Source organism: Branchiostoma belcheri, unplaced genomic scaffold (assembly GCF_001625305.1).
Source record: "Branchiostoma belcheri isolate BF01 breed outbred unplaced genomic scaffold, Haploidv18h27 scaffold76, whole genome shotgun sequence".
Taxonomy (NCBI): domain Eukaryota; kingdom Metazoa; phylum Chordata; class Leptocardii; order Amphioxiformes; family Branchiostomatidae; genus Branchiostoma; species Branchiostoma belcheri.
The window spans coordinates 252,105-262,445 of record NW_017804420.1 but is presented as its reverse complement, the minus strand read 5'-3'; the positions used below and the strand labels follow the sequence as shown (position 1 = coordinate 262,445).

The 10,341-nt window shown below is 43.5% G+C and overlaps 2 protein-coding genes across 3 annotated transcripts; both read left to right on the top strand.

Annotated features, from left to right (window-relative positions):
* The first annotated feature begins 228 nt into the window (after window positions 1-228).
* LOC109485458 (BTB/POZ domain-containing protein KCTD17-like) lies at window positions 229-2,465 on the top strand. Its single transcript, XM_019789061.1, has 2 exons — window positions 229-449; window positions 1,872-2,465. Exons 1-2 carry the CDS (start codon window positions 229-231, stop codon window positions 2,077-2,079), a joined length of 429 nt encoding a protein of 142 aa, XP_019644620.1. The 3' UTR covers window positions 2,080-2,465.
* A 2,106-nt stretch (window positions 2,466-4,571) lies between these two features.
* LOC109485531 (mucin-2-like) lies at window positions 4,572-7,838 on the top strand. 2 transcript variants are annotated; one of them, XM_019789221.1, is made up of 4 exons: window positions 4,572-4,844; window positions 5,645-6,974; window positions 7,392-7,470; window positions 7,784-7,838. In XM_019789221.1, the coding sequence occupies exons 1-4, from the start codon at window positions 4,790-4,792 to the stop codon at window positions 7,820-7,822; spliced, it is 1,503 nt and encodes a 500-aa protein (XP_019644780.1). In that variant the 5' UTR covers window positions 4,572-4,789; the 3' UTR covers window positions 7,823-7,838. The 2 variants fall into 2 exon arrangements, with proteins under 2 accessions (XP_019644780.1, XP_019644779.1); XM_019789220.1 differs by having other exon boundaries at window positions 4,575-4,844; window positions 5,639-6,974.
* The last annotated feature ends 2,503 nt before the right edge of the window (window positions 7,839-10,341 follow it).

Below are 10,341 nucleotides of genomic sequence, written 5' to 3'. Positions count from 1 at the left end.
AATGTCGGTAAAAAGGGGAACGTACTGACTTTACTAAGTACTTCTTATACAATGAAAGATTCAGAGATCGAACAGCTACATCAAGACCATTCCAGTGATGCGTAGCATATGGAATGAAAGACTTTTTATATCTAGTTGTAAGACAAAGCGGTAGCCGTAAATTAGATTTATTACGAAGATCATACGAAGTCGAAAAAGAAACTTCGGGAAAGATCAGGTCCCTGTGTGATGAGGTTACAAAACATGGCGGAGGATGGGCACTCGGATTGGGTCAGACTGAATGTCGGAGGGACGATGTTTGAGACGACCCGCACCACTCTGGCTCGTCTGAAGAGCCAGTTCCTTGACAGACTCCTTGCGGAAGACTCTGGCTTCCCCAGGCCGGCTGACGGTGTCTACAAGATCGACAGAGACCCCGAGGTGTTCAGGGTTCTACTTAATTTTGGCAGGTAAACATTATAGGGTGTGGGGGCTCGGTACCTAGAGAGACTTTTTGACTCTGAACTTTTTGACTCTGAACTGAACCACGCGACAACGAGCACCAAGTGACCACGTCTAGCGATATATTGGACATTAAACAAGGACAACAACAACAACAACAATAGGGTTAGGTCATGATATAAAGGGACGTACGGACCGAAAGACATGTCAGGTCTATCATGTGGAATAAAAGGCGCATTTTGTAACATTTTTGCATCAAAAATTAAATTATTTTAATATCTGCCAAAAAACAGTTACTCAAGCAACTGGATATGATTTTGAAAACGTCATTTGACGTTTCAGCTAGTATCCACTAGCTTTCGTCAGTGACTGAGAGACCAGAGGGGAAAGCAGGTTTATATACACAACCTGTTGATTGATATGCAAATAAAGTGAAGACAAATTTTTGGAAGTCGAAAAAGGAACAAAAGTCAGACAAGTCAAGACAAGATGATGCAAATTAGTCTGAAAGCTCCTGTATTACAGGACAGGAGCTTAAGTGTTGTCTGTCCTCGGGGCTGGGAGTGCCAAATATCAAGTGCCGGAAAGATCGACCCGTAGCCCCCCTTCCCTGTTGAGGGTGGGGTTGTACATTCTTTCATATATTGCCTCTTTAAAAGGCATGTTTTAAAATGACGTTTTCAAAATCATATCCAGTTGCTTGAGTAACTGTTTTTTGGCATATCGTATTACCTGGATGTCTAACCTTCATCGACGTATTTTAATATCTATTGAGAAAAAACTACCCGCAAGTCACCAAGGCCAAGACAATACATTGTAACGTTACATGTATATTAGATACTGTAGGCTTGAAATGATATTTAAGGAGAACCTTATTTCTACGCTTGCCTTCCGTGTTTCAGAGAGTCATGTTAATCAGAGAGAAATAACATTACACACAAGCATTATAAATGTGTATCCAGGAATAATTCCACTGTGAGCCTTGAAGAGGGTGACAGATGGTCACCAAAACATATGCTGAAAAACCCACTGGTAATTGAATTTAAAAAAGCTAATGTAACGTTACATATAAATTTGTCCTTAACACAATAGAGGATGCCAATATTTTGTCACTTCCTTGGGGATGACATGTCATTGCTATGGTCAGTTGTCTTGATAACATATTGTTTTTGCTCTTTTTCCTCTTCCGTTCCAAACACCAAAGGTCAATGACCAGAACGAGATGTCTATCACCATGGTAACTTGTGTTGGGTTACATCATGTTGCAATTTTGTAGCAGGAGGGACTTAGACTCCTGATACATACATACAAATGTTTTTGAGTAAGAATTAACAGAGCAGAGCATATGCAAAGGTAAACATTATGTATTTGCTTTGCAAATGTTACATTTCTAGTTGTTTTGTTGTGTTGTGTTTCATACCGGTGCTTAGGCACGGAAAACTTCTGCTGAACTCTCACGTGACGGCGGCCATGTTGGAAGCGGACGCCGACTTCTACATCCTGGGACAGCAGCTTCGCCTGGCGATAGACGCACTCTCGGAGGACCCCAATGCCGACAGCGCACAGAAGTACTTTGAAGCTAAAAAGGCCATGCGGAGAAGCAACCACCCTCAGGCATCCTCACCTCTCAAACAATAGTGATATGCCAAATGTTGAATCGACTAAGATGGTATATCCACCGCCAAAGAAGACAGTGGCAAATGGCCTAGGAAGATCCTCACAATGGATGTGGAAGGCCCAAACCCTCGTGGTCGACCAAAGAAGAAATGGTTTGACAATGTAAGGGAGGACTTCCATCAACCCACAGGATAGAGGCAAGTGGCAGGCTGCCATCAAGCCTCAGTACTTCTGTGCAAGATTGTCTAACCCTCCGAAGTCGGGGAGCGCTAGACAATAAACCGGAAAGTGAGTGAACTGAATTAAAAAGTGCAAACAAGTTTGAGTCAGGGATTCGACATGAAAATTATCTTTTATCTTTTTTATCTTTCACAGCTATGTGACAGAAAATAAAGTTTCCCACCAATGACCATGGATTTTTGTGTGGTGTTTTTTTTTGTGTGTGTGTTCACTTGAATGGATAAGAGTAATAGATATAGACAGGAGTACACCTGCCTTTAATGCAGGGGAATAGAATATAACGTACATGTATTACTATCTAGTAATCACGACTTGACATTGCGTACAAAACAGTCTACAAATGCCTAATACGCCATCGAAAATATTTCAGCCGAGTAAGAAACAGTTAAAATGGTGTGAAGAAGGTCCTTTTTTCGTAGTTTCTTGGATGCAAACGGCAGAACGGTGTGCATTCAGCTGCTCGTTAAAGTTGTTCTGGGACTGTATGTCTCCAAATGAAAAAATTCAAAAGTAAAACGGTTCTTTTCTGATAACTTCCTGGTATCTAGGTAGTCGGGGCGAGCCTCAATGTCAAGAACAAGAGCAGGAAAAACCTGGAGTAAAAAACCCATAAGAGCCCATCGCGTTTCCTAACTCGCGAAATGGCCAAATCTGGGAAGATACGGCCCTTTTCGGAACGGGTGCTCCAAAACGGGGGTGTGATAGGGGATAAATTTTCGCTTTTTCAATTTTAGAAAAATGAAACTTTTGACATTTTCCTGCCTCCCTCTTTTCAGAGTATACTCCTTACCGCCTCTACTCCATTCCTACTTAATACCGTCCATCAAATTTGCTTTATTCTCGAGTTCTGTGGTAAAACGTGATTTTGCGATCAGCTGATCGCTTGCAGAACTGGTAAAATCCTTCGCAGAAGCAAAATTTTCGTTGTCGATCTCATTACCATATGAATGAAAACCAAGCAGATGGTGGGGATGAAAATCGTAACTTGTTGGGGTATGGGGGTATACCGGCTGGTTGAAGACTTTATCCATAGTAAACAAACAGATAAAACGACTTGCATATATTAGCTATCAGTCACATATTTTTAAAAACATAGACAGATTATGACAATAGTGCGCCTTTTTTCAATGTTATAATCCTTGCAATCATCTTTTTGATTCTGCCAAAGATCGAACAGAGTGGAAGAAACCAGCTGTCCAATGTGCTACGCACGGGAGGAACTAAGTAAGTAAGTTATTATCGTTTTCATGTCGTTATTCTCTTAAGGAGGCTGTTGTGGCCGTCTTGTGGCGATTCCAAACTCCGCAACTTCCTAGAAAGTCGCCCCGGGAGGGCACGTTTTCAGACACACACTACCTCCGACCTAGCGTCTAACTGTATAATCGCTAGTTGTATTATCATGTTTCCGGAAGATGGGGGCATATGTACTATGCTTAAGTTACGATTTTCCTTCCCACCATCTGCTTGGTTTTTATTCATATGGTAATAGAATAAGTTGTCGAAAATGCCTCCGTACGAACGGCACCTTCCTTGCATACCGAAATAAGTTTTGCAGCACCGATTAATGTTCCTAGATGGCGCTGTGAGACCGCCTTATGAACGGGCGAGCGTTGGATGAAAGTATTAGTCAGACTTTCGGAATTAATATTCGGATAAATATTCCTAACACCAGTTTCTTCCAGTCGTGACCGTTACAAGTTGTTTACTTTTTTTCATTCAATGAAACTGGAGAAAACCGGAGATGCAACGACAAAGAGAATCATAGAGAACACTTTCATGGCGAAACCTGTAGATTTATGGAGAAAAACCTGGACACTCGTGGAGCAAAAATGTACGATAAATTTCTTCTTCAATTCAAAACAGGATGCCATAGTGTTTTCTCTTTGCTGACATAATCCTTTACTTCTAGCCGCCAACAATGCAGCGCAAACAACTAAGACCCTTCACGGCACCTGAGATCGTATGTCAGGTCCACTAAAGGATTATAATTACATTTTTGTAGTAGGTCATATCTAGTGTCAGACAGAAGCTCGGATCCTAATCCTAAACTACCCTACTCTTTTGTTCTATTTTTATCCCAGCGCACCCAACCTACTTTCCAATGCGTAGATCTACGTATTTGAGACGTGTTTTTGACGATTTATGGGGCTTTCTTTCTTGTACTGGTATCTTTTTTTACGCTTCGGGTGGCAAGTGGTAACTACCTGGCGAATGGATACTGTCTTGACAATTTGATACTGTCTTTACTACAGCCACCAAAATATCTGCTTGGAGATTCAGCGCCCAACCTACTAACGGTAAACATTTGCGGGATGACGTATGTTTGCTTGCTTTGTGGGGGAAGTGGATGACCAAAGTACAGGCCGCCTCTGACTCACGTACGGTGAACAGGTGAACAGGAGGCCCCATTCAGACACACGCAACTTGCCCCCTGAAAGACGCCAGAAGACATTTTAGAGTCTTACGTCGATCCAAGAAAACCGTGACCACCATGAACGCCGTTCTAATCATCCTTGTAGTGTTCACAAGCCATCTAACGGTCACAGGTAGGGTGTACTTTCCTTACAACAGCTGTTATAAAAGATATTCCGCCATTTTGTGTGTCGATCTACAGGTCATGTGCTTATAGGCTATCACACTGGAATGGATCTTATATCCTTGATCTTCTTGACCGAGAGAACGTTCTAGTATGTGTGGTGAACAGGTTGTGTGGAGAGTAAAATGGCGATTTTTTTCAAATCATTTTTTGAACACGTAAACCTAGCGGAGACAAAATAAGGGCGCGGGGTACAATGTCGTAATTTAGCGCGAGTGTCAGTTTCGAGTGGGCACATACATGTAGATTATGCTACCGACCGTCGAACTAGAAACGCAGGCTTGAACTCATTTACATAGGTCACGGTGATGAGTTCGTGAGGTGTACAGGAAATTGAGTGTTGACGCTGTTGACAATCCTCTCAGTCTATATAATTCGTACGTACCATACAGGCCAGAGATTGTCCGTAGCACGTACATGTATATATTATTCATACTATACCGCGCACGCAGATTTTAAAACATCCACTTTAAGTAAAATGAGAGTGTCCATTTGCTAGAAAAAGAAATTGGTAGGTACAAAAAACTGCCTCAGTCGGTTGACGAGAGAGGGATGTAAATACTGTACAGGAAATGCAGTGGGCATGAGTTACATTTTATCTGTCAATTTCCACAATACCGTATTCTAAAAGAAGTAAGTTATTCTCAATATTCTTAGAAATCTCCAAAATCTATCAAAGCTTTCCCCACCTGACCTAATTAAGTTAGGATAGCTGTTATTTTATTCATAATTCATTTGTTACAGTTACAGGTACAACAACCACTGATACACCGTCTACCGTTACAACTGGCACTCCAGCTGACACTACAACACCCACTGGTACAACGACTACCGTTACAACTGCCACTCCAACTAACGATACAGCAACCACCAGCACACCGTCTACCGTTACACCTGGCACTCCGTCTGACACTACAGCACCCACTGGTACAACGACTACCGTTCCAACTGGCAGTCCAGCTGACACTACACCAGCCACTGGTACAACGACTACCGTTCCAACTGGCACTCCAGCTGACACTACAGCAACCACTGGTACAAAGACTACAGTTACAACTGGCACTCCAGCTGACACTACAGCAGCCACTGGTACAACGACTACCGTTCCAACTGGCACTCCAGCTGACACTACAGCAACCACTGGTACAACGACTACCGTTCCAACTGGCACTCCAGCTGACACTACAGCAACCACTGGTACAACGACTACCGTAACAACTGGCACTCCAGCTAACGATACAGCAACCACCAGTACACCAACAACCGCAACCACAACACCCGTAGACCAAGCGACTCAGACTACAGAGGCCGACGTAACGACTGAAACTATACAGACGACTACTGTACACACCACCACTGAACCACCCGCTGTTCAAACTACAATTTCTGCGACAACATCCCCAGTCTCCACTTCGTCTGCGACAACCAACACTTCACAGGGAACGACAGGGCAGCCTCAAACTACGACAACGAATAGCAGTACTATAGCTCCTACATCTGCCGCTTCTGAAACTACCGAGGTGAAAACTACTGACGCTTCTGAAACTACAGAGGTGAAAACTACTGCCGCTTCTGAAACTACAGAGGTCAAAACTACTGCCGCTTCCGAAACTACAGAGGTCAAAACTACCGCCGCTTCTGAAACTACAGAGGTCAAAACTACCGCCGCTTCTGAAACTACAGAGGTCAAAACTACTGCTTCTGAAACTACAGAGGTCAAAACTACTGCTGCTTCTGAAACTACAAAGGACAGAACTGCGCCCGCCAACACTGAGCAACCCGGATCTTCAAAAGCCCCCACTACCCAGCCTCCAGCGACAGGAAGCAGTACAACGGAGAAGGTAACAGCCTCCCCTAACACCATCATTGGCAAGTCCAGCACAGCAGCAAACCCTGAGGACCAACCCACTAACACGGTCACGGAGAGCACACCGTCGACACAAGAAACAACCCAACATCAGGATCAAAGTGGACAGACTGCTGGGATGAACCAGGGGACCGTCGTGGCCCTAGCGGTGACCATCCCCATTGCAGTGGTGGTCCTCATCATCACAGTAATCTTAATCCGAAGAAGAACCACGTGAGTGCAGTTTCTATTACTTTGTGCCTTTAATAGAATGCGCTGATTTGATACTATGGATGGCATATGGCCTTGGCTCCCACACAAAAATTTATACCTGGACACTGAGATTACTAGTATGCAAACTATCTTGATGAGACCTCAAAACTTTAGATTAGATTTTGGGGCCCCTGGCGGCTTCTTATGATACTGCTGCTGAATTTGATACCTGGTCTGAACATGTTAGTGTCACGAATTCTGGATGGAACAGAACTTTTGTGCTCGAGAAGAGGTGACATAGCACACACACACACCCAGCAGCCTGTTCTGGAACTGCAGGGGCGTTTGTAAAGAATCATCAGGGGTGGTAACATCATCGTAAGTTTTGGTATGTTGTTCTGGATGAGAAGTCTAACCATGCCTTTGTCCCGTGTACAGGGGGCGTTCACACAGAGGCTACATCACGGCAGACGAGGACTACGGCTGGACGTCCTTCCGCAACCCTGTTTACGACCGGGTAAGTCAGTCGAGCTTGCGTCATACAACTTTTACAAGAACAACATACGTATTTGTTACCATATGATGATGAATTCACATTTTTGCTGTTTCTTCTCTTCAACCCACCGACCCCCCCCCCCATTTAAATTTTGCAAGGATTTGGTATACAATGTCCTTACCTGAATTTATAAAAGCTTACTTATAGCTATGAAAGTTGAAAAATGCCTCTTTTTTTCCTTTTTTCTTACTAGTAGTCCGCGTTGATAAACGCCCTTGTTGAAAGTGTAGAAACTGTTAAACTGATGTCTCTTTTATTCCCTTTTTCTTACCAGTATTCCATGTTGAAAGGTGGTCGGGACGATCCATACTGAACCATCTGAAGGCTGAAGGCGGCAAGTTATAACTATGGACAAGTCACACCATCTATGAAAGCGTCAATGTTGCGGGTAGTTTTATCTGAACCAACAGAACTGTTCTTACAACTGTTTCTGTGGAGCATTCCTTATAATCAATATAACATCATCTCGGAAGCATTAATTCACAGGCTCCGGCATGTATTTCCACAAAAATAGATTTTCACCATCACGCCTGTAAATAAAGTCGAAAGCTTCTGTATCTGTATAGCCGGTACAACCGACCTCCGGCGTAACACACCAGCTTCGCAGGCACGCGGCGCGGCGGCAGCTGGCTACATTACACCGAACGACCTGTTACACCTAACCATTGAACATCTAACAAAAGCTTCACCTGCAAATTGTTTTCCTGCAAACATTTGAGCTTTCAATGACTCTAATTGATATCGTTATGATAAGTTATCAGGACAGAAATTTCAAAACCATATGCTTATATAGGCAGGCCCTAGCCAATATTGTGTTGTACATTTTCACTTAATATTAATGTCACTGAAAGCAAACATCTCCTACACAACTATCCTATGTATATGCTGTGGTATTTAATTTGTGGTATTAATTCCCGTTATCTTGATTCCAAATTTTTATGTATTTATATTCACATCAGGGTGTAATTCCAGGACTACTTTCATATCAATGTGCAATAAAACAAATAAAGAGTTTGTTTGTGACGTTGTATTCTTTGCCAATAGAAGATGATAAGACGGAAGAAAAGTTTAAAGAAAAGCTGGCCGATGGGAATAGCTGATATCGGGTAATGTGTCAGTGTGATGACGATGTGTGACTCAAATAATGGGCCGCCTTTAATAGTTATAGAGTTCAAGCTTGTTCCGACACAAAGAAATAACTCGTCAACCTTCGTCAACTGTTTAGGGTCACAGTCCTTCGGACGGGACGTTAACCGTGGTCCACTGTTCATTGTGCTTGTCGAAAAGACCTAGGGGAATTTCCACGGTACAATAAACCTGTATATACTGTACATAACGTCTGTCTTCTCTGTCACGACCAGTGGAAGATTAGCTCTTCAATGAGCGTAACTGGTTCGAGATCACTTTTTCTTTCTTTCTTTCTTTCTTTCTTTCTTTCTTTCTTTCTTTCTTTCTTTCTTTCTTTCTTTCTTTCTTTCTTTCTGTCAGATGAATGATGTATTCGTTGACTGGCCCTGATGTAAATTGCCTGTACCGCGACGATGGTAGATTCCGTCTTCCCGCCACTTTTGATGCACTCCTGACGTCATCACGCTTCCGACTTCCGGCAAGTCAACCAGTGGCAGTGCATCATTCATCCGACGGAGGTTGACGAATTATTTCTTGGAACAAGCTTGAACTCTATAACTAAGGTGACCCATTATTTGAGTCACACATCGTCATCACACTCACACCACCCAACCATCGGCCAGCTTTTCAAGTCAACCAGTGCATCATTCATCCGATGAAGTTGACAAGATCGACCGAAAGTTTATGGTGAGTTATTTCTTTGTGTTGGAACAAGCTTGAACTCTATAACTATGGATTCCACCAACACAGATGAGCTTTTATTCGAATCGGTTACCTTGCTAGTGACTTGAATTGGGCCGTGTCTAAACGGAATCACCCAAGGCGGTTTACATGTGGTTTACCCCGAAGCCGGTTTCAAGTGGCTCCATGTGAACGCTCCGAAATCACATTGAAAGCGCCTCGAGCCCAAGCCACTTCTAGAGGTGGTTTCGAATCGGTTTCCCCGCATCGCGATTTGCGTCTGAACGCAATGTGATTTCAATGTGACTTCGCCTGGTCATGGATTACGGGGTGATATTTCTTTATTTATATGCAATACCAACTTTTACGTGGCAGCAACTTAAAGAGCAGTAATGGTCAAATAATGTGTCCGTTCTAGGGCGAGCTTCACCGCCTCTGGCAGGACCACGTCGGCATTCGGCCGAGATACGCTGGGAGGGGGGCATCAGCAAGCAGGTCGTTGACCTCTGACATTAATAACACGCTACCTTGCGTGTTATCATCAAACAGCAATAAATGTAGCTCAAGCGCATTATGTTCGGACACGGTTTCACAGCCACAGGTGTGTGTGGCACGTGGACCAGATGTGAGGAATGTGAGTTACCCGAATCGTGGTTTGGGTGATTCCGTATAGACACGGTCTTGGAATAGTAGTTGCAATAGACTCAGGTGAAAACAGGAATGCTAGGCAGGCCTGACGCACAGAATGGGCACATGGGCCTGAGCCCTGATGCAAATGCAAATTAATATTGAAAAGTTACTATTGGAGTAAGACGCACAAGGGAGTGCGCTGCGCCCTTAATATCTCCTCAGGTGCAGTAGTACGGCTTCTTTGAACTCTGAGATTTCTGGTATGACCTGAGGAAGAGCGTTCCAATCCCTGACAGTCTGAGGAAAAATAGGAGAATCTGTAACAGTCTTTGTGAATCGGAAGAGACTTGGAAGGAATTTGGATTGGAGTGTCGCGATTGGCGCGGTGCAGGC

Excerpts from the sequence above, each read along its gene's own strand:
- LOC109485458 (XM_019789061.1), top strand. The coding sequence starts at position 229 with ATGAGGTTACAAAACATGGCGGAGGATGGGCACTCGGATTGGGTCAGA. Across the intron at positions 450-1,871 it reads GTTCTACTTAATTTTGGCAG|GCACGGAAAACTTCTGCTGA; the intron begins GTAAACATTATA and ends ACCGGTGCTTAG.
- LOC109485531 (XM_019789220.1), top strand. The coding sequence starts at position 4,790 with ATGAACGCCGTTCTAATCATCCTTGTAGTGTTCACAAGCCATCTAACG. Across the intron at positions 4,845-5,638 it reads AAGCCATCTAACGGTCACAG|TTACAGGTACAACAACCACT; the intron begins GTAGGGTGTACT and ends CATTTGTTACAG. Across the intron at positions 7,471-7,783 it reads GCAACCCTGTTTACGACCGG|TATTCCATGTTGAAAGGTGG; the intron begins GTAAGTCAGTCG and ends TTTTCTTACCAG.